The sequence below is a fragment of the Arabidopsis lyrata genome, assembly GCF_000004255.2.
Source record: "Arabidopsis lyrata subsp. lyrata unplaced genomic scaffold ARALYscaffold_3, whole genome shotgun sequence".
Taxonomy (NCBI): domain Eukaryota; kingdom Viridiplantae; phylum Streptophyta; class Magnoliopsida; order Brassicales; family Brassicaceae; genus Arabidopsis; species Arabidopsis lyrata.
This window is the reverse complement of record NW_003302553.1, coordinates 9,967,746-9,990,772: the sequence shown is the minus strand read 5'-3', so window position 1 is coordinate 9,990,772 and position 23,027 is coordinate 9,967,746. Positions and strand designations below refer to the sequence as shown.

General features: G+C 36.7%; 4 protein-coding genes across 5 annotated transcripts; all 4 read right to left on the bottom strand.

Moving 5' to 3' along the window:
• Nucleotides 1–3,224: 3,224 nt before the first annotated feature.
• On the bottom strand, nucleotides 3,225–9,813 carry LOC9319427 (protein TIME FOR COFFEE). Of its 2 annotated transcripts, none has more exons than XM_021031025.1 (12): nucleotides 9,458–9,813; nucleotides 8,825–9,361; nucleotides 8,533–8,732; nucleotides 8,165–8,462; nucleotides 7,766–8,078; nucleotides 7,653–7,692; nucleotides 7,460–7,555; nucleotides 7,072–7,297; nucleotides 6,913–6,979; nucleotides 6,755–6,821; nucleotides 6,332–6,661; nucleotides 3,225–6,239 (listed from the first exon to the last, which is right to left on the bottom strand). In XM_021031025.1, the coding sequence occupies exons 1-12, from the start codon at nucleotides 9,555–9,557 to the stop codon at nucleotides 3,825–3,827; spliced, it is 4,689 nt and encodes a 1,562-aa protein (XP_020886684.1). In that variant the 5' UTR covers nucleotides 9,558–9,813; the 3' UTR covers nucleotides 3,225–3,824. The 2 variants fall into 2 exon arrangements, with proteins under 2 accessions (XP_020886684.1, XP_020886685.1); XM_021031026.1 differs by having other exon boundaries at nucleotides 7,072–7,294.
• A 6,059-nt stretch (nucleotides 9,814–15,872) lies between these two features.
• On the bottom strand, nucleotides 15,873–17,956 carry LOC9319426 (ubiquinol oxidase 1a, mitochondrial). The gene is made up of 4 exons (XM_021031054.1): nucleotides 17,201–17,956; nucleotides 16,991–17,119; nucleotides 16,222–16,710; nucleotides 15,873–16,129 (listed from the first exon to the last, which is right to left on the bottom strand). The coding sequence occupies exons 1-4, from the start codon at nucleotides 17,585–17,587 to the stop codon at nucleotides 16,070–16,072; spliced, it is 1,065 nt and encodes a 354-aa protein (XP_020886713.1). The 5' UTR covers nucleotides 17,588–17,956; the 3' UTR covers nucleotides 15,873–16,069.
• A 1,200-nt stretch (nucleotides 17,957–19,156) lies between these two features.
• Nucleotides 19,157–20,718, bottom strand: LOC9319425 (ubiquinol oxidase 1b, mitochondrial). The gene is made up of 4 exons (XM_002883312.2): nucleotides 20,363–20,718; nucleotides 20,142–20,270; nucleotides 19,571–20,059; nucleotides 19,157–19,482 (listed from the first exon to the last, which is right to left on the bottom strand). Exons 1-4 carry the CDS (start codon nucleotides 20,657–20,659, stop codon nucleotides 19,423–19,425), a joined length of 975 nt encoding a protein of 324 aa, XP_002883358.1. The 5' UTR covers nucleotides 20,660–20,718; the 3' UTR covers nucleotides 19,157–19,422.
• A 963-nt stretch (nucleotides 20,719–21,681) lies between these two features.
• LOC9319424 (F-box protein At3g22700) lies at nucleotides 21,682–22,805 on the bottom strand. Its single transcript, XM_002883311.2, is given in 2 exon segments — nucleotides 21,682–21,821; nucleotides 21,823–22,805. Coding segments are annotated over 2 exon segments (1,023 nt in total). The 5' UTR covers nucleotides 22,776–22,805; the 3' UTR covers nucleotides 21,682–21,751.
• Nucleotides 22,806–23,027: the final 222 nt, after the last annotated feature.

Sequence of the window (23,027 nt, the reverse complement as noted above, 5' to 3'; positions counted from 1 at the left end):
ACCATATATAGTTTGAAACATGAAAGATCTTTTTCTCTAGCAAAAATCATAATTAGGGACTGTACGTTTATACGTTGCTCATACACAACACAAGCCAACATTTTTGGAAGATTCTAGATTTTAATATTTTTCTATAAGCTCTTAAACGAGAAATTTACCTTTCAGCACAGCATATCCAGTATTTCTTTTGCAGTTCATTAACATGAAACAGAGATAGAGAAGCTGAGATTGAAGCTCTTTGCTCCAGCTATTTTACACAGTGCCGACCTTGAGGGTAAGCAATATAAGCGACCGCTTACGGCCCTCGCTTGAATATTAGAAAATGTTCACACGTGACTTGATAACATTATATAACATAGGTCTTTCATCCTATTATATGTTCTTGTTTCTTACTTTTTAATGTAAATGTTTTGTCATTTTCAGTTTTTTTTTCTTCAAAATTCTTATATTTAGAGTTTCGGTCATGCATATATAAAAGTGGTCATATAGATCCATCATTTATTTTTGTTTAAATAGGTGTATGAATTAATTTAACTAGTGTGTAAACAATGGTAGCATCAATATAAATCGTTATAATTATTTGTATAATCCACAAAAACACTAAGAGCATACACAATGGGAAACTTTAGTTTTGGGTGTGACCAATATATTTATTATAATTTTTTTTAAAAGAGAGAGATTTGTGTGGAGAGAGAGATAGATGAACCATCAAAGATAAAAATAATACTCACACCCGTGTGTTATTTAACACCCGTGTGTTATCTGTATACCCACTATTCTATTATTTCTCTATTTTTTATTACTAACACCCGAGTTAAAATTGCACCACTGCGTGTGGTCTAATACATATCATCTAAATTAAGTTCATAGTGATTAAATATGTAGCTTAGTGGTTTATTTATACTGCTAATATCTCATAATTAATAGTCAAACTCAAAAATATATTTTTTTGTTTAGAACACTTAAATCAAAAATAATATTTTATTTTTTTTCGCTTATGGCACTTAAAATGTTTGGACCGACACTGATTTTACAGTACTTCGATATCTTCAAGCTCGTGGGGGTTGATCCCTTTCTTATAAGTATTTTGGTCTTTTGCTTGTGATTGTCCATGGTCCTCATGGGTATAGACTATTTGGTTTCTTCATTGCGTTTCTTAGTATATAGATTATAACATTCTTACGCAACTATGAAGAATCGTCAAACAATGTCCGATGACCGATATGGTCAATGGTGGTGTTAAACATTGTTACTTGCCAAATTTGTATGTAACCTATTTACTACTGTATCTATCTCTTCGTTTGTCCTCTTTTTATGTCGATATATCCGTGACTCGTGTGTCAGTGTAATTAAGGTAAAGCCCATATTAGAATATGGGCTTCCAACTCAAAACCGATTGGCAATGAGTGGAGAGACCCATATATCTTATATACTAGTCAAGATCCCTTGTTCTTTCCAATGTGGGATAATATTATCCCTAATACGCCCCCTCGAGATGATGTCTAGCCATTGATCTCGGTATGCTCGGGCATGGATCGGCGGGCCAACTATTGGGTCGGGCCGATGGTGGATTGGATTTGGACATGTACGGATCGGGCTCTGATACCATATTAGAATATGGGCTTCCAACTCAAAACCAATTGGCAATGAGTGGAGAGGCCCATATATCTTATATACTAGTCAAGATCCATTGTCCTTTCCAATGTGGGATAATATTATCCCTAATACGCCTCCTCGAGATGATGACTCTAGCCTTTGATCTCGGTATGCTCGGACATGGATCGGCGGGCCAACTATTGGGCCGGGCCGATGGTGGATTGGATTTGGACATGTACGGATCGAGCTCTGATACCATATTAGAATATGGGCTTCCAACTCAAAACCAATTGGCAATGAGTGGTAAGGCCCATATATCTTATATACTAGTCAAGATCCCTTATCCTTTCCAATGTGGGATAATATTATCTCTAATAGCCAAACTATAATTTTAAATGAACTTAGAGAGACTTCTTAAAGCCCACTATTTTGGCTGAGTCTATTATATTATAAACCTGCTAGGTTTTAAATCAAAGTAATACATTCATTTTTCATTTTTCAATTTTTAAGTTGAACTTTTTAAAAGTATTGGCACCGTATGACAAAAAAAATGGAATCAAATCAAAATAGCAACGAGGGCAAATAAAATATTATCTTACAGGCATGGTACAATTTGAGTCTTGTGCTACATCCTTATAATTTAGTATGTGTGTTTGTGTTTTTGGTTTTATTTTTTGAGAAATTTAGGATCGAGACTCTCTTACACTTCCTCGCAGGTAACTAGATTTTGTTTTCTATAAAATGGATAATACTCTAGCATTTCCTATCTAATGCCTTAATAGTTTTACTTATAGCAATTCATATTTAATTTTAATAACAATATGTAGAGAAAAACTCAAGAATTGCAATTACTTGGAGATTGGGGAATGCATGTGGGACAATGGTCTTTCTCCTCCAATACACATGTCTTACTCTCCACAAACAAAAACAAAATTGTCTTTTCTTAATATGGACTGAAAAAAATAATTAAAAGTAAATTCATGTTACTGTGTTAGAGAAAAGGTTAAAAAGGAACTTTGTCATTATTTGTCTCTTTACATTGGTTTTCTTTAGGAAAATTTGTTATCTTATTATTTTACATTCTCAATCAACCACCAAGCAAATAATTTCCACATAATTTGAATTGTCACTGGCATGGAATGATATATATATTGAGAGACAATATACATATATTATAAATTATATAAAGATATTTAATTTGGAGATTTTTTGACAAAAATATATTAAAATATAGGTTTATTCGGTATATTGTAAGTGGGCCAGGAACAACGAGACATATAATAATAGGTAAAGTCTGAGCCCACAAAGTTTAATAGTGGACCCGCTGACTCATTTTGGAGTTTGCCAAGTGAGCCCCATTCATTTTCAGAACTTTCGAAATCGAACCCCATACGTTTTAATTATTACCGTACGGGACCCCTCACTTTTGATTTTGTGTCTCGTTGAGTCCAAAATTGATTAAAGTAGAAAATATACAAAAGAAAAAAAAAAAAGAAAAGTAAAAAAAAGCTGTGGACAATAGAGGTACTGATAGAAGATAATCCAAATTCTTGAGATGGTTAAGGAAAAATGTAATGATTGGTAAAAAAACACCAAAAAAGGGTGAATGGTAAAAAAAAAGGTGCTTATTTGGCAAAGTTTGCACGCGTGGGGTCTTTATTGACAACGTCCGCTACTACAATTTTTTACTGCTGCGAAAAAACATAAACACAAAATAGAACAAATCATAAATTCATCATACTGTCCCATGCTCCCCACACAATATAACAACCCAAACTACATAGGGCCAACTTATGAACGTACGTTCGTTGGCTCTTGCTGTGTCTTACGACTCTTTACTTGTCCCATTTTCTTTTGGATTCCTACCTAATAACAACATCACCACCAAAACAACTCAAACCTCCCCAAGAAGAATGAATAAATTTTTTAAAATTAGAGAGCTTCAGTGATTTTGCTTCTTCCTTTTTTCTTTTTTTTTGGGTTTTGGAATTGAAACCGTAGGTTCCTGTCAGAATATATAAACACTAAATTGTACACAATGCTTTTAAAAGCACCCCCAACTCCAAAAAAATTGCCATCCCTTTTTAAAGGTGTTCTGTTCCGTCTGCTTCTTTTCTTCATCAGACTATTTAAAGTCCTTTCGTCTCGCCAGCACAAGCTATAACTGGAACTTCCCAACCATTCAGAGAGTCTCTTTTAAGCTAAAACAAATTGGTTTTAAGGATCTTTCACTCACCCGCTTGTTGCTTCTGATCCACAGGTTTAACCTGAACCGCAGAGGGAACCGCGTGAACATTCGTGAACCCTGGAGGCCCAAGCTGATGTTGTTGAGTTTTACCCATACCACTTCCTCCTTTCATGTTATTTGCTGCTGCTGCTGCCGCTAGGGCTTTCGCTGGATCTGAAGTGGCGCTGACGGCTCCCGTGACTGGAGGACATGTGGCTACAGCAGCAGGTGCTGAACCTGACTGTTGCTGATGTCTTTGGATGTAATACCCACCAGAAGGAGATATAGTGATCTGTTGCTGTTGATGTTGATGTTGAGCTTGCATGTAAGGATTAGAGAAGAAAAGCTGTGCTTGCGGCTGCATCCCATGCTTTGGCAACTGATGCTGTTGCTGCGACTTGGATCCAGAGCTCGTGGTCGGGTTTCCAAGAACAGAAGGACCATTGTTCCTTCCACCAGCAGATGACGCCACAGATGCAGACTGTAAGTTCTTGGACGGCTGAGATGATGAGTGAGTAGTAGAGGAAGCTTGTCCAGCTTTGTTAGCTGCCGAGGAAGCGGAAGCAGTTGTTCTTGGGCTTCCGCTGGCGTTTTTGGAGACGGAAGACGTCGAAGGCGACCCAACTAACATTGGTGGAGACGGAGCCTGGTGGTTGGTTCCTCCTTGCACCTGCTGCATTGGTGAACCAGAAGCCATTGGTTTCGAGTTTGCTGCAAAAGATATCTGCGATTGCTGGGGACGGCTTTGCTGTTTATGCGAGACATTTCTTAGTGACGATGCAGCAGCAACTGATGATGATGGCGACAGTATCGAAGGAGACTGAGCTTGGGTACTATTTGTTGTCCTGGGTGAATTGTTTTTCCACTGAGGAGACTGAACCTGATTGCTGCTCGACTGGACAAGGTTTTGAGGGAACCCTGTATTAGCATTTGCAAACTTGGTGGTTGCCGCAGGTGATGTGGTGATATTGTGATCAGGGAAACCACTCCCGTTACTCGCCACGGGCCCTTTGGTTCTAGCAGCAGAAGCAGCCACTGAAGTTGCATACCGTTGCTGCTTCTGGAGATACATGGTGGTATAAGGTTGCTGTGATTGACTCCGTTGCATATGCTGCTGCTGCTGCTGCTGCTGTTGCTGTAGTAGTTGCTGATGATGATGAGACGGGGGCATAGAACCCGAACTCTGTGGCAGAGCAGAACCAAGGTTGAGCAAACGGGATGAGCTATCAACGATGCTACCACTCGTGACAGCAGAAACAGATGCATCAGCTAAATCGTGTTTGTTAGAGAAAGCAATAGACTGCCCACCATTCCCACCACTCGCTTTCCCTGTTGTTCCTCCTCCTGACTTCCTTTGTTCCTCTGGGGTATTAGCAGTAGCAGCACCAATAGACCCGGATTTTCCATCTTCTTGAGAAGCACTGTAGTTCATTTTTTGTTGAGCTGCTTGAGCAACTGCCATCATCTGATAACCTTGCCTCGCTGCTTCGGGCATGCTGTGAAACATAGCTTGATTCTGAGCAACTGATGACATGTTTAGGGCAGTAGCAGTGTTAGCCCCATTGAACGTTGCAAAAGTCATAGCATAACCCTGTGACTGGAAGGATTCTGCCCCAGCCTTTGAAACCTGCTGCTGTGGTTTCTTTTCACCATGACTGCTCGAAGATCCAACCACTCCACCACCTGGGGCTGGTGAACTCATCAAACCCAAGTTGGTTGGTTGCATTTGCATACCATAGTTCTGGCCATAGGCAACATTGGAACGAGAACCCCGGCTATCAGCAGTTGATGGGCTATCTTCCCCTACAGTCTCACTATGTTGAGTTGCATTGTCTCTGGGTTGCTGCCTCTGCTGAAAACTCAAAGGCTGAGACTGGACTTTATGAGTTGGAAATCCTTGGGAGTTCCCATGATTGATCGGTGGCCTCAACTGTTGGTTCTGCAGATGCTTTTGTGCTGCTGAGGAACCAGTGGAAACACTCCCATTCTGGTTGTTAGGAGCATGGCTCTGGAGCATTTGACCAGTTTGCTGCTGCTGTTGCTGCTTCTGTGGCTGATGATGTGGAGGCTGGATCATTTGGGAGGAATAGAATGAACCATTAAAAAATGGCATCGGCTGCCCAGGAGCTCCTCTATAAGCAGGTGGTGCACCAACATGTGCTGGAACTGGAAATGGATAGCCGTTATTCTGTAAAATGGCCAGGTACTGCGTTTCATTTCCCGGCATGGCCGGGTAACTGAAGCTCATTGTTGGGGCACCAGCTGGAGTAGCGGATACAGAACCATTCATGGAGTTAGAAGTAGCTGTTGGTCCAGAAGATGTGATGCCACTATTAGGAGGTCTGACAGATGCAGCAGCTATTGTAGCGGCCGTATGAGGCTGTTGGCCCAAGGGGAATATGAATGTAGGACCATGCTACAATGGAAAAAAGAAAAAAACAATCAGCTTGTAAGATGAACGACAAAACTTGATGAGAAACATGATACATGGACTACAAAAAAACTAACCAAGATGTTATTAGCGGCTCCTGGAGGCAAAGCTTGTTGGAGCAATAATTGATTTCTCTGAGCTGTATCTGAGCTTTTGGACGTAGATTGAGAATTCTTATCTTGAACAGGGTTGGAACTTCTTCCCAAAACACTCCCCTGAAGTTCTGTGGGAGGCGTGAGACTAAGATTGCAGGCCTTGGTCCCATACAATGGAGCTGAGCCTGCTGCTGCAGGCCAGAAAGGATTCATCTTTGTGAATTGCTGATGAGATTGAATATTCCGAGCAATGTAGCAGTGTGTAGCACATCGCTTAGGCCTCGGTTGATTAAAAAGTAAATGCGGTGGAGGCTGCACAAGACCAAAATTTACATCAGTAAATGCAAAAAAGAAAAATAAAAGTGTAAAGATAATTCTTAGAATGGCACATCCATTAAAAATTACCTGCATTGCTGCAGCAGATAAGGAACTGGCATCCGTAGGCACAACTCCTTGCGTAGGTGCCATATATCTGTTTCATCAGAGAGAGTTTCCATTAATTCAAAGAGGAAAAAAGGAGCCATTGGAAAAGTTTCACTTGCTAAAATTATAAAAAAGCATACCCCATTGTAGGAAGGCCCCCAGGCCAGCCAGGCATAGACATATGCAGAGGCAAATGGCTACCTTGAGCTGGAATATTCAGAAAAAGAGGCCCAATTATAAAATAAAATAAAAATGAAACTATCCCAAGAGGAAGACGAAGGAAAATGAGAAAGGCTTACTTGTTTTATCAGGAACAGATAGTTGTTGCTGCGGTGGCTGCTTCTGAACATGAAGCTTGTTTACTAAACCAACATGATCAGATTGATCCAAGTCGAGTTTAAGTTCACAATTCCTCTCATACTTATGGTGTTCAGCTTCTACCACCGTTCTAGGTCTCTTCTTCTCTTGAGGATCATGAAACGCCGCATCACCTCTATCTTCCTTCAGCAGAGGCTTTGCTTCCTGCTACATGCATTAGTGTGGACACATGAGAGAATTAAAAAAAAAAAAAGGGCCAAAAAGATGAAGATAAGAAAAAGAGAGCCAAAAAAAGCAAAAATGAAAGAGTAATGATGGATATCCCCAATTATCACAATATATTACCAAACAAAAGTAGGCCCCACTCACCGTTTCCACTTCCGTGACTTTAGGTTTAGCTTCTGCTGCCACACATTCCATCATCTCTCCGCCTCTCTCCGACGATGATCTCACCGGCGGTGGCGCCTGCACCGACGACAAAAAAATTAGTCAGAAAATTTTAGAAAACAACGAAAAATCTTTAAATTAAAAACAAAATAAATATAAATGTATTGACACTTACCATCAGATCTATCTCAAACTTCGCTTTTTCCGGCGAACTCCTGCATGATTATATTAAATTTCATAAAATCTCTTCAGTACCAAAAATTGGTTAAAAAATCCAGAAATACTTACGATTTAGTTCCATCACCATCGGATCTAAATCCTGAAGAAGATTCCACTTTCGGCAATATTGTTTCATCTTTTGACAGTTTGTTCTCTTTTTTCTCAGCTGATCTCGAATCTAACGAAGCGTTACTTTCTCTCGTTTGTGGAATGATCGAATCCAATACAGAGCTGTTTCCTTCGCCGGATCCTGAGCTCTTAAGCTGATCACCAAACGGAACTTGACTTTTCGAAGGAGCTTCGGCTTCGGATTTGATCGTAGTGATGCGTGAACTGTTATCATCTTCGTATTTGACATGTCTTGGCTTCTTTCTCTTAGGAGCTGAAGAGAAAAATGATAAAACAAAGTGAGCAAAAAGAGGCTGAAAAACAGATCGTTCTGATTTGTTAATGGAAAAAGGATTTTACCAATGGCAGAAACATTGGAAGAGCTAGAATTTGTAGCCAGTGTGATGGAGGATTGAGGAAGAGTATGAGGATTTGAGATCGGTGAAGATACTCTAGATTTGACTTCTACTGTTGGTTTCGCTGCCTCCGTCAAATCGTTACCGGCGGATTCTTGTTTTGAGGTAGCCAAAGGCATCCTCATCATACCGTACAACACTTCTGCAATCTCAATCTCGATCTCGTCTTGTACAGCCACCGACGATGATAACTTACACGATGATGATTTCGGCGGTAGCGTCTTCTGTTTTGTCCCCGACGACTTCAAAAAAAAAAAAAAAATTAGTCAAACAAGAAGATGGAGATTAGAGTGAAAATTTAGAGAGACTAACCAATTTTTTCCGGACTGAAATGCTTGATGAAGAAGGAGATGTAGGAGCTGGAGGAGACGGAGATGCTAAAATTGAAGCCGGACTAACTCTATTAGCTGGAGACGTTGATGATATTTGGCGGTGGATTTGTTCACCGGAAGCAAAAACACCACCTCCGGTAGTACTTGACGACCATGATTCATGAGGTCTCTTCGTACAAGCTACAAAAATCAAAGAAGAGATTAGAAATCTATGAAGAGAGATTAGATCAGCGAGAGATATGTTTATAAATGTAAATTTTCCACCTCTCTACCTGACCGAGCTTTTCTAGGAACCGAAACACCGATCATTTCGTCAGCGGCTTTCCATGTCGACACAAGAGGTGAAACCGGCGCCGGAGAAGGAGACGATCTGAAAACTTTCGTCGGCGGGAAATTCTTCCTCTGATGGTTATTATGATGGTTGTGATGGTGATGAAGATTACCGCTACCACCGTTGTGATGATTTGAAAGAGACGATGAAAACGATGCGGCGGAGATATTATTACTCGTCGGAGGAAGCATCTTCAACGAAGACGGTGGTCCTACAGCTCCTCCGTCGTCATATTCTTCATCGTCGTTAACACTCTCTTCCGAGCTATCGTCACCACCGTCGTCTAAATTACCGTGAACCATCATTAACCGTTCTCCTCTTCTCCGTTTACTCCGGCTATTTAACCGATCTCTCTCTCTATCTCTTTCTCTTTCCCTCTCTCTGTCTCTATCACGTTCCCGATCTCGATCCTTCTTATTACTCCCTCCTCGATCTCTCAACCTCGCCGCCTCCGGTAACTCCACCGGACCTTCCTCCTCTGAAAAAATAAAAAACGTTAAAAACAATCAGAACCAAACGTTTTCTCCCAGATCTGAAGAAAATCAAACAAAATCAAGAGATAAGAAAAAAAAACCTGGTGAATCTCTGAAACTTCCGGCTCTATGTCTCCGCCGTGAAAGACCATTTCCGGCAGCCGCCATAGGTACTCTTCTAGCTTCTCTATTTCTATCCATCTTCTTCTCTAATGCTTCTTCCTCTTTTCTCTTCTCCCAAAATCGCAACCCCTTTTCTCTCTCTTTATCTCTCTTTCCTCTATCTCTCTACTTGCTTCCCATTATCTCCTTTATTTGTGCTCCTCATAAAAGCAGAGTAGCGAATAAATCCACGGCTCATATCTCCTGCCGTAAAACATTTTCTCAATCTTCACCGTCGGTGTGAATTCATCCAACGGTCATGATCAACTATATACCAGCAAGACAAAATCTTGGCCCTCCGTTATAAGAGATCTCACATATAATAAATAACCGATATTTCCTATTTTATTATTTATTTATTTTAACACCGATTATTATTTCTATTATTAAATATAAAACGTATTCTTTTAATTATTTTATTAGTCAGTATCCTTGGTGGGCCCTTCAAAAACCGATATCTTATTGTTATAATTATTTTATTTGTTAACATTTAATTTTTCGGTTTTAAAAGAATATAATTTCCGAGTCGGATTCATGTGAAAAAATTATTTTGGACTGTTACCAGTTATTATACAGAAGCTGCCACGTGTCAAGAGTTTGACATCACACGGTTCCGTCTATATTATCGCTACCAATATTTTATTGACTTTGCTCTGTCTAGCAAAAAACAAATAAAATATATTGAAAGTCGGAAAGATTTTTTTTTTGGTAAGATGAAAGTCGGAAAGATTAAGATACTAATATTTTAAATTAACGATAATATATTCTGCAATAAAAAGGCTCCTGGGGTAGTGTACTGTTGTCCACTAATCGCGATGACTCGTGTGAAAAGAAAACAAAAATACTGACATATACACGCACAAATATGATGTTATTTTAATTATTAAAATTCAAAATGTGTCTGGAGAAGATGTATCACCGGCTATTACCGGTAGACAGAGACCTTGGTAAAGGCAATCTACGATCAGAATGGAATCTTTGTGACCACCAACACATACCGATCCAACCGGTAATATTAATCATATCAGGTTCCACTTCTCTACTTCTCTTCTTTTTTTTCTTTTTTTTTTTTTTTACTTTTTCCTTTCCTTCAAGTAAATCCAATTGGTTAAATAATTTTTTATTTGCCACTCACTAATTTTGTTTAGAACTCATGTAAATAAATAGTTAACTATTTACTTTCCCTCTTACTGATTTATGTAATATTTATTAAATTTTTGTGTGCATGCAATAAAAGCTGTTAATTAAATTTACCTTTTCAAAGATGCCAGCTTTGCAAAATTGATTTTTAAAACTTTTAATTCTTAGAATCTTAAAAAGGGAAAAATGTCAAGTAAGATATTAGATATATCTCTATTTTTAACTAATAAAAAAGAGATTTATTAATCAACAATTTTCAATATATAACTAAAAAATAATCTAAATGGGAAACATGTAAATCAAATATTGATAATTCTTAGGTTAGATTAGTCAAATTGACATAACTATAATCTTCTATAACAACTAATTAAATCTGGTCATATTTGGATATTTCTAAAATAGTAATAAACCATATAATAGTCTCAAGATTTTTATAATTCAATAAGGGAATAGAAGCTAAACAATAAAACCTAATACAGTAAGGAAACAGGTCCCACCACAATCTAAAATAATTTAACTCATTAGTTACATATCAACGGCCAATACCATTTGTTGCCAATAGCTAAATGCTCTCACAACCGTTAGATCATTTTCTATTATATTTTTTTTTCTTCCACTTTTTTGTAAACAATCTGACTTGGCAGAAAGCGTCATCCCACAAAAAAAAAAAAAAAAAAAGCGTTGAGTTGGCACCCGACCGGTTGATCTGAGCCGTTCGTTCAAGAAACGATCCAATGGCTGAGATTAAAAGAGAGGGAAATGCATGTGGGACCTTATTCACTCAAGTCGCGGTCACGGAACTTCCGAGAACTGTGGGGTCCACAGTTAGCTGCCAATGTGGAATTGCTCTTACCTCTTCTTTTGTTTTGTTTTTTTTTTTATCTTTTAATTATTACTTTTTCACTAAGCTGCATGGAATCGAAAGCGGATACGCGGAAGCGGAAGCGTTTGGAAGCGGAGAAGCGCATTTTAAAAAAAATTTAAGAAGCGGGTACGTGTTGGAAGCGTATATATATATATATATATAATAAATAGTTTGACAGAATAATCAGGAAATTTGATATAAAGCTTTTATATATCATTAATTAAATAAATTAATATTTAAGGTTACAGATATAAGGTTATATAGTTTTAGTTGCAATGAATTTGCAAAAGTTCTTGTAGCACTATTGGCAAATTGCATTAAATCTCTCTAAGAAGTTACTAGTACGAACCCATTAATCCTTTATAATTTGGCAATTTTTTTTCTGGTTTTTCATTATCAAAAGGTAATATGGTCATTCGACCGTCATCTTCATCCCCTACGATTTTCAAAACCCTAGCTATGGCCGCCACTCTTTTTTGCTTCGTTAATAATCATCGTTTTATCTCATTTTCACTTGGATTTTGCGAATTCATGGACTATTCAACACAAATCATCATTATTATCACATAAAATGATATAATTAAGAAATATCGAATTTCAATAACGTAGCCACCGTTCACGCTTCCGATCTACACCACCACGCTTCCAACTCCGAATCGTCGCTTCCACCGCGGTTCCAAACGGCTCATTTAGAGAATCGCGATTCGGAGACGATTCTGAGCGATTCCAGGCGCTTCCGCTTCCGAAGCGAGAAACGCAGCTCCACCGGCGATTCCATGCTTCTTAGCTTTTTCACCGCTCCTTTTGCATTATTTTTTTTTTAATGTTTCCACCTCTCCTTTCACATTATTTCCCTTTTTGTGGAAATCATCTTTCACTGCTCTTTTCTCATTTTAATTAACTACTTAAAAATTATTTTCTCTAGAAATGTATTCTCTAAATAAAAGTTGGCATTTGCCAAAAGAAAATAAAGGTTGGCTTGTCTTGCTATTTTTCAAAGGTAATTAATGGTAAAATTTTGAATTGATCTCTCGAGATATGAAGTATTTATTGTCCAGTTTTTAAAATATTTTTCTTTAAAATTTTATTTTAGTTTTACTTAATAATCTGGATAAATTAAAAATGAAAGTATATTACATCTACAAAAAAAATGTTAACCCTGAATTTAACCTAGTTTGGTGTATATTTTTATTTAATACCATTGTTATCATATTCTGACATGGTCTAAAACGTCAATTCGTAAGATACACACGAGTACATAGAGCAAAATTGTTCGTGAGAATATAAAAGAAAACTAGGAATACAGTAGGATTCTATTTTTACTTCACAACCCAATAACAATATTTTCAAACGGTATCTTTATTTTAAAATAATGCATATATTTAGCGATTATAGTTATTTGTTTTTTAAATATAAGAATGAAAGTGACATGGATAAGGCCCCACGTAAAATAAGATTTTGTGTAATTAATTGAATTTGAAAACACCAACAATCTTTGGTCAATGGTCAGGAGTAATTAATAACAGTGGAGTAACTCTCACCAGTAGATTCAGATTTTTTTAACGTTACGCGCCTACAAAGCGCGTGCACAAACGAATCAAAAGATATCCACGTGGTTTCAGTCTATTTCCACGTGGGTTATTATCAACATGACACGTGGAAGATCGCTCTTTCTTATTCGTCGCCTTGGATCTTGTTTTTGTCGAAGCTACTCTTTTAGCTTAAAAATATCTAGAGAACACTAAACTCACGGCCGTTCACGAAAAATAAACGTGACAGAGGCGAAAACTGAGTATGTGGCAAGTTTAGATTGGTTAAATTACATTTATCTTTTGAGATGAGCGGTCACGTAAAGGACTTTTTACGACAGTTAAAAAGAATTCTGAAGCAACGAAAATGCCACGTCGGAGTTTAGAGTCCCGCCAAATAAATTTGTCGGGTTTCTCTCTCTTTCGTAACTTAGTTAACTTGTCGACGAATAAAAAAGAAAATTAACTGATTGACTATGTAGGTGACACGTGGTGGATTTTCGAGTTATTGCTTTATCCAACGTGGCAGTAGTATTGATCGTTCGTTTAACCCTAGCCGTCAGAGGAAAATTTCACAATCAGACCATTAAACATTACATAAAGCGATTATTTTGTTTGGCTAAAAATTCGAATGGTTTTTTTAATAAACACATTAAGTAACTTTGTACTATATAACAGTATCTTTTTTTTATTTGTTTGTCGTATGCGAAGATACGTTTATATGTGTAAAAAATTGGGAGACTCACAAAAATGCTCCTTTTTCAATACCCTTTTTTAAAAATGCCCCTTTTGGCTGTTCATTTTTAAAAATACCCCTTTTTATGTATAAAATGACTAAATTACCCTTCTTTTAATAAAAGATATCACAAATATATAAGAAAATATAACAAAATTAGGTCCACAAAATACAAAATATTTTTTTGCGGGAAAAGTGATCCCGCAATTTTTCCCGCCAAAACACTTGTAAAAACTTGTAAAACCTTTAAAATACCTTGTAAAATTTTCCCGTAAACTTTTTTCCCGCCAAAAAATTTCTTTTGCGGGAAAAGTGATTCCACAATTTTTTTGGCGTTAAATTTTTGGCGGAAAAAGTTTACAAGGTATTTTAAAGGTTTTTTACAGGGTATTTATAAGGTTTTACAATGTATTTTAAAAGGTTTTACAACGTATTTATAAGGTCTTTATAAGATATTATAAGATTTTACAAGCTATTTTATAAAGTTTTACAAGTTATAAGGTTTTACAAGTTTTTTATAAGGTTTTACAAGTTATAAATACCTTATAAAACTTTATAAGTACCTTATAAAACCTTTTAAAATACATTGTAAAACCTTACAAAACACTTGTAAATACTCCGTAAAACTTTTAAAATACCTTGTAAATTTTTCCCGCCAATAAAATTGCGGAATCACTTTTCCCGCAAAAAAAAATTTTTGGCGGGAAAAATTTTTACGGGAAAATTTTACAAGGTATTTTAAAGGTTTTAAGTGTTTTGGCAGGAAAATTGCGGAATCACTTTTCCCGCCAAAAATATTTCATATTTTGTGAACCTAATTTTGTTTCAAATAAGGGTAAAATGGTCATTAAAAATTAAAATAGAACAAACTTAAAAATAAACTCTCAAAAAAGGCATTTTTAAAAAAGATATTGAAAAAAGGGCATTTTTAACAATTTCTCTAAAAAATTCCCTTCATTAACGCACTAAGGCATATCGAAAATTGCGAGCTTTAATTATTTTATATTGAAAACCATATAATATAGGTATTGCATCGTATGATAATAGTTTATTGGATATATTATATAGTCTTTAAAATAATATACAGCGAACATGGCTCCATGACTGTTTCTTCATTATTATAATCATTATCATTTCAAATCTAGAAAATGCAGGAAAGAAAGTACACATTGCCACAAATTATAATGTTTTTTAATACTATGAGACTAGATTAATCGTTGTAATTTAAAACATTACTTTATATTAGAAACAGTTGATACAAGGCTAGGCAACTGATTAGGACGTATTTGTTTATTTCTTTATTTATCTATATAGTTTGATATATTTAGATAAAGAAAAGTCAAAATATTTTATTCCAACATTTAGTGTGACATATAATTTATTATCTGCGGTTTTAATAATTGATGAGAGATGAGGTAATATGTGGAAGCCTTTTTGCTTATGCTAAACCATTTTGCTGATATATAAAATGGAAAGAAATAATAATTAAGGTTTTTGGTAATTGCGATTTGCTATTACTTTGACCTAAACTTGCCATGATAGATTGAAAAGAATAGGCATGATAGAGATACCCAATTTTTATAATGGACACAACTATACAATTTAATTTGGTGGCATAAGAGAGAGTCTCTGATACGTTTGAAAGAAAGTGGTTATGTACACATAATCACCCAAATTATAATATTGTTTTTAAGATTTTTTTCTATGACAAATGATTGTTTTATTCTAGTGATTTTTAATTTCTTTTCTTTTTTGCGTTATATTTGAAAGCTTTGTGGCCCGGAAAGAAAATAAAGACCCATGCCATAAATAAAGGATCCACATCCATTGCGTTCTCTTTTTTCTTTGTAATGAAGAAAAGAAAATTTATAATTGTCAATAATATTTAATAGATGGAGAAAAATTATTTAAAAACCTGAATAAGAAATTTATTACCATATAAAATTTAATAAATTATGATATCAATGGTTTCCTTACAAGATAATTGGAAGTTGTAACAGCTTCTATAAACTATTGCTCTACTTGTAAACGTTACAAAACAAATAAAATTATACTAGTAAATTAGCAGGCCATAAAAATAGCAATATTAAAGCCCAAAAGCCCATACCACTTTCAATAAAAAAAAAACAGAACATTCGTAGCAAATTTTAACATCCAAAGAAAGCCGAATCCAAGTTTGGCTCAAGTAGAGCTGATGATGATGTATATACAAGTGAAAAGAACTCAAATTCTTTAGAACAAAGTTTTAAACTTTTGAGAAAAAGCTCTTCTTTTAATCAAATCAATGATACCCAATTGGAGCTGGAGCTTCCTTTAGTTCACGACCTTGGTAATGAATATCCTGCAAAGTCACATAATTGACAAATGATCATCAGTCACAAGGTTAAAAAGTTGGTCTCCTTTCATTGATAGAGAAAAAGAAAATACACTTACAGAAGCAAAATGGTTGACATCACGGTGATGAGCCTCGTCAGCACGAACAACAATCACAACATCACGGAGTGTTGCATCAGCAGGAAGCCTCCAGTAATCAATAGCAATAGCCGGAGCAGGAACATTCTCAATGTTACCTTTGTCAAGTTCCTTGAGAAACTCAGTGTAAGAATGGATTGCTTCTTCTTCAAGGTATCCAACCATACGGTGAGCAAACTTGGGAGAGATTAGGTAACCAAGGAAATACGCGTTGAAGAAAACTCCTTGCACAGTGATCACAAGCGCTCTCTCGTACCATTTCGGTTTCGCAACTTCCATGAATGTCATAAGATGCATTCTCTCATTCTCCGCTTCCTCAAGAAGAGCCTTAATCCATCCTCCACTTTGCTCAAAACGTCGAAGCGATTTGCAGTGTAGTAACATTCCTCCAACCATTCCAGGTACTGCTGCTACAGTCTCAAGCATCATAGCTCGACAACCATATCTCCTCTGTTTTGAACAATAATTCACAATGTCACAATCAAACCAACAATAAACCAACAATCCATTGCAACAAGAATTGCAATTATCCTAACAACTAACGAAGTGATCAATATAATATACAAAATTCCCAAAAATCAAATAACATATTGACTAGTTGCTATAAAAAGAATGAAATAAAATATTTAAGGTTATACGTAATCAATGACGAAATCAGATTTGTATGTTTTCCATTTCAGAAAATTAGCAAAAATGTAAGAAATATTCCATGGAGGAAGAAGAAGTGTACCTGGAAGAACAAATCAGTAGGCCAACGAAGAGATTTAACAGTCCAATAAGCTAATCTATCAAGAAACGTCGTAGGAACATGATGTTTCTTCAGATCTATAGTCAGATCAGCATTATAAGTCTCCCATGGCTGCAAAAACCACACAAAATATACTCAAAGATCCAAAGAAGAACAACACTACACTATATACGAAATCTATCAATAACGTACCCTGAAACAATTCCACTTCCATTCAGAACCATCTTCTTTAGTAATCTTATTAGGTTCAACACCCCAATAGCTAGCGATTCCTTTCTCTCCTTTGTTATTACCTCCGGCGGCGTCTCCACCGGTGGATTCCTTCTCTGTTTTCTTCTGATTCGCGTCCTCTTCCTTCGTCGGAGTTTTCTCTCCCAAAGTAATCGTGCTAGCGAATCTCATACCTCCAATCGTCGGAGCTCTAGTCCAGATCCAAGTCGATGCAACATCAGGCTTCAAGAGATGGCTTGCTGATAACGCTTCGTGAGACGAAATCGTACGGATCGTCGAGAACAAACGTGGTTTAGCCGCCGTTAACAGAGATTTCGCCGCCTTGGCTCCACCGCGAGTCATCATCATTGTTCAAAGATCGAAATCTAAAATCAAATCCAAGAATTTAGGAAAATAGTAGGAGAAATCTTTTTTTTTTCTGTTTGGTTACTTTGTCGTCTTATACGCTTCACACGCAGGTCTCGAGGAAGGATTATATACTAAGAAAACGAACGGTTGATGATCGAAACTCTTGACGTATTTGTAAGGAGATTATGACACGTGTAACAAAAGTATAACAGTTTCTTGTGTGGTTTATATTTAGATGACTGTGTTACCCTTGAGGTCATGAGAGAGACTTTGTGTATGACTTTTCTTTGACTGAGGGTGTTTATGTAAATTCAAAGGCGGTGTAGATTTTTCTTGGAGAGCAAGATGGAAGATACTTGCGTGGTGGCCAAGAGCTAAATTCTTATTGGTCGAATTTAATGATATCGTGTGGGTATTATTAGGGCGTTGTGGTGTTTTAGTATTTTTGGGCTTTTTTTTAAATGCCAATTTTCTATTTATTCCCAGTTTGGCTAATATTCTGTTTCAACTAAGACAAAATTAGTCCTAATTAAAATTTCTTGTCAATTTTGTTCGATTCTTTCTAACAAATTCATTCGATTTACATTATATAACAAAGAAGAAAGAAAGCTATTTTCAATTTCATATTTTCCTGTGTTTATGTATACTATATGTTATAGCTTTTTTCTCATGTGCAAATTTTTGATATCATGTGAATGATTGTGCAAAGGCTTTGTTTTGATATGGGACTTCTTCATTCACAACTTTCTTAGATCACTAGAGGTTCCTAAAACTTACATATGATGGATTCAAGCCTACTTCATTTTCAGCGGGGTTTAATGGACATATACATGGTTATTTTAAACGATTCAAGATCCAGTCCAAAACTGATGTGGCTTGATCGCATATCAAATTTGCTAGGTCTGGACAAATAAGCCGAACCGAATGTACCGAATCGAACCGAATCAAAAATTTAAAAATTACCGAATAGATATTAAATTTTATAACCGTAACCAACTCGGTACCGAACCGAAATATTTCGGATAACCGAAACATCTAAAATACAATTATATTTTCAAAATAATTAGTTATTTATAGACCAAATAATAAAAAATACTTGAAAATATATAAACATAGTAAATGTACTCGAAAATAACCAAAATATATCCTAAAATATCTGAAAATACTCAAAAATAACCGAAATATCCAAAAAATGTCATAAGCAAAATAACCGAATGGATACTAAATTTTAAACCGAAAGAACCAGAACCGAATCGAAACCGAACCGAAATTTCAAAATATCCGAATGGATACTAAATTTTAGAACCGAAAGAACTGAAACTGAATGGACCCAACCGAACCGAAAGCCCAGGCCTAAAATTCGCAGTAAGATCAATTTCACGCTGGATTTTGATTTTTTGGGATGAGAGTCGTTGCTATCGTTCATCTAATGTAATGGATTAGGATCCTAAAAAGTCCAACATAGGATCTTAGAAAGTAAACTATTTCTTTGTCACACAGTTGAATAGCGGAGAAACAAATGGTTTGCAGTTTGCTTATCCATCAGAGTAGTTAGGCTAGACTCGGATCATCAATGTAAAAAGAATGATGTATTACATCTATCTTGCCTAGATGTATACATGTAACATAAACATATCATGTAAACACCGATTTATGAGGAGAATGAAAACAAAACACTGTTTTATGAAGCAAAAAGAAAGCAATTAAGCACAAATAAGCTTTACTCTTTGGCCCACTAATTTTTTAACAAAGCCATTAAAAGCTCATTTAGAAACAAAGAAAACAAAACTAGACCGTATCAAAGCGACAAAACAAAAGCTAGAAGCTTTTCAGATTCAATGATATCCGATGGGAGCTGGAGCTTCTTTCAGCTCACGACCTTGGTAGTGAATATCCTACAATTTTATAAAAACCATTAAAACAAATCTAATCATCTTTTAAACATAAGTAATTTTTTCATATAATATAATTCACACTACTTACGGATGCATAATGGTTAACGTCACGGTGATGCGCTTCATCAGCACGGACCACCATGACGACATCACGAAGCGTCGCATCTGCTTCAAGCCTCCAGTAATCAATGGCAATAGCCGGTGCAGGAACGTTTTCGATGTTACCGTTATCGAGTTCTTTAAGAAACTCAGTGTAAGAGTGGATTGCTTCTTCCTCAAGGTATCCAACCATACGATGAGCAAATTTGGGAGAGATTAGGTATCCGAGGAAATAAGCGTTGAAAAAAACGCCTTGAACGGCAATCACAAGAGCTCGTTCGTACCAATTGGGTTTCGCGACTTCCATGAATGTCATTAAATGCATTCTCTCGTTCTCTGCTTCTTCAAGTAGGGCTTTGATCCAACCACCGCTTTGTTCAAACCGTCGAAGCGATTTGCAGTGGACTAACATCCCTCCAACCATTCCTGGAACCGCTGCAACCGTTTCTAGCATCATTGCTCTGCATCCGTACCGCCTCTACGGTTAAATCGAAGGCAAGATTAGTCCAAACATACAAAACATTTGAAACGATAAAATCATAGAAACCTAAGATTGTTACCTGGAAGAAAACATCGGTAGGCCATCGAAGAGATTTAACGGTCCAATAAGCTAATTTGTCCGATAATGTCGATGGAACATGATGCTTCTTCAAATCTATCGTCAGATCTGATTTATAAGTCTCCCATGGCTACCATTATTCCACACAAAAATTCAAATCATACATATAAATCGACCAAGAGTTCCAATAATACCAAAGATTTATAATAATATGTAATGTACCCGGAAGCAACTCCATTTCCATTCAGTTCCATCTTCTTTGGTGATCTTCATCGGCTTCACACCCCAATAACTAACGATTAATTGCTCCCCTTTGTTACCTTGATCAGCCTTGCCACCGTTAGATTCTTTCTCCTCCGTCGTTTTCTTCTTCTCAAATGTCATCTTGCTGAAATCTCTCACGACTCCCATCATCGGAACCCTAACATTTTCCGCCACGAGAGGAACCCTAGGGTTCAAAAGATGGCTGTGAGACACAGCAGTTGCCATTGCCTTGGCTCCACAGCGACTCATCATCATTGTGCAGATCGAAAATGAACAATGGAAATTGATTAATCAAAGCGGTTTTGTTTTGTTTTGTTTTTTCATTTTGTAACTCCTAAACTGCTGCTATCTATTTATAGCAATTACGGAACTCTAGCATCAATGTATACAAGAAAACGGAAAATTCGTCTACAATTTGACTAAAAGACTTGTAGCACACGAAACAAAGACAAACCCATCCGCAAGTTTATGCGTAAAAACTTTTAATTTATGTTTTGATTAAGTAGTTATAATAAAAAGTTTCAAAAAATCCTCTGTTCCAAAACAGAGACGTATTTGTGTAGGAATTTTCGTGTCTTATAGTTTCTTTGATGTATCTACCGAGAACTGTTGCTGCGAACTGTTGAAACCATTGGACAAACCTTCTCGGTTTGAATATAGATGAATCTCGTTGTATATATGAAACTGATAATTACTAAAATAATGCTTCGTTGGCAATAGAAATGATTTTCCTCCTGTTTGATGATTTTGAATCCATCTTGTAGACGTCGAAGTAGAAGCATATCCTCGGGTTTTTGATTACACTTGCGAGGATCAAAACCTCTCAAGACAGAGTTACAACAAGATGATTGTCATTGTCTTTTGTAGTCTAGCCCAGAGGAGGCTCTCAAAGGGAAAGGCTGAAGACAGTGAAGAACGGAACAAGCTGATACGGCCAAAAGTTCGCTGGCAACAGCAATGACTCGAGTCAAGCTTGCTGCTTCGCTTAGTGTCTCGTTAGTATATCTGTGGCTTAGGTGTGGTCCAAGTCCAACTTACTCATCAAAGAAACCATGGCGTCTTGGTTCCTAGCAGTTGACAATTTTTATTTTCGCTTAAAAGACAAATCAAATCCAAACCAAAACTATACAACAGGAAGAAAAGATGAATCATAAACTACCAACAAAAATATTCATTGAATTATTCAAACAGAGAAAATAAATGTTTCTTATATTTAAGTTTCTTTTCTTGTTTTGCCTCTCTATCTATCTTACAAGATTTGAACCAAACTTGGAACATAACTGAAAATAAATGGCAACCAACATGGTTTGTCTTCTGCAGCTATCCACCACGGCTCGTTTGTAGATTCTACATAAGGGATTTCTGAGTAATATTCACTGTCCTCTCCAATAGTGTATACCAAGTTCCTGCCGGTCTTCAGAGCTAAATTACAACACAAGGCAACTTTCTTCTCCTCGTCAATTAAAAGACTCGCGAAAACCTCAGGAAAACTAAGCCCAATGGGTAAATCCACTGTAAAGGATTTGCTCCACAACAAAGCCGCTTCACTATCAACTTTATTGGTAACAAATATCTCCATCTTTGATCTCTCAATCGGTTGTAACACTGATAGTCGTTCTTCTCCAACAACTGATAGAGCGATACAACCATGATCCCGAGATGGCGGAAGACAAAAATGTTTAATCCTCTCAGTTGTAAAATCAAAACTAAGTAATAAGTTGTTTACAAAAGAACCAAACCAGTAAGTGTTTCCCTTTAAAGACACGCAATTTACCGGTAGGATGAGGTCATGAGCGAGGTCATCAAGAACTTTCCATGAATCAGAGTTAATGTCATAGATTTCAAACCTTAAACCTCGGCCGTTTAGTTTGTAATCGTAAATACGGTCCCAACATCCCAAGATTTTGTAGCTACGGCAAGATTTGTTGTTTTCATACCCTAAAGAAAACCTAGAGTATCTCTCGTAACCAGTTTTGTGTTGGATCCACCTGGTTTCCCCCAAACACGGATTCCAAACCACAAGTCTATCGTCTCCGGTGGTGCATAACAACAAACCATCACAGTGAGAAACTTTGGTTATATTGACTTGTTCGGTATTAGAATGAGAATCCTTCAGGCCAAGTGCACCTTTAAACTCTAAAGATGGAGGAGCAACGTTGAGATTGACGCTCATTGAGCGAACCCTACACTCCTTCAACATGAGAACCATAGACTCCTTTGGAGCTTTACGAAAGTTCTTCTCAGTGAATTTTCGGTTGTTGAATAAAGTGTTCCATAGTTTGCAAGTAGATCGTAATCGTTTCACAGATGTGGCCGGAATCCTAGAGAGTATTTCTTCTACCAAATCGCGGGGAAGATCGGACATCATCATATGATCGGAACGAAGAAATTAAGCTACTCGGACCTCTTGAAGGCTTACCAAATTAGGGCTTTGTTTTGTTTTTGCTTTGGAACTTTTTATTCCTTTCACGTTTGCCCTGTGAACCAATCTTGTCTAACAAGAAACAATTTATTTACACCGGAAGTAGTCGGTTTCCTTTTCCTAAGTGGATTTTATTTACAAATTTTACTTTTAATGTCTTCTTCTATCCAATTATCATATTAAATTATAAAATAATTAGCA

Bases quoted from the DNA above. Each gene is read 5' to 3' on its own strand.
- LOC9319427 (XM_021031025.1), bottom strand. From the start codon at position 9,557: ATGGATAGAAATAGAGAAGCTAGAAGAGTACCTATGGCGGCTGCCGGA. The intron at 8,079-8,164 runs GTAAAATCCTTT...TTTTCTCTTCAG, and splicing joins TTCCAATGTTTCTGCCATTG to CTCCTAAGAGAAAGAAGCCA. The intron at 6,240-6,331 runs GTTAGTTTTTTT...TTTCCATTGTAG, and splicing joins GAGCCGCTAATAACATCTTG to CATGGTCCTACATTCATATT.
- LOC9319426 (XM_021031054.1), bottom strand. From the start codon at position 17,587: ATGATGATGACTCGCGGTGGAGCCAAGGCGGCGAAATCTCTGTTAACG. The intron at 16,711-16,990 runs GTACACTTCTTC...TGTTCAAAACAG, and splicing joins CTACTGATTTGTTCTTCCAG to AGGAGATATGGTTGTCGAGC. The intron at 16,130-16,221 runs GTAAGTGTATTT...GTGACTTTGCAG, and splicing joins ATGTCAACCATTTTGCTTCT to GATATTCATTACCAAGGTCG.
- LOC9319425 (XM_002883312.2), bottom strand. From the start codon at position 20,659: ATGATGATGAGTCGCTGTGGAGCCAAGGCAATGGCAACTGCTGTGTCT. The intron at 20,271-20,362 runs GTACATTACATA...GAATAATGGTAG, and splicing joins GGAAATGGAGTTGCTTCCGG to CCATGGGAGACTTATAAATC. The intron at 20,060-20,141 runs GTAACAATCTTA...ATTTAACCGTAG, and splicing joins CTACCGATGTTTTCTTCCAG to AGGCGGTACGGATGCAGAGC.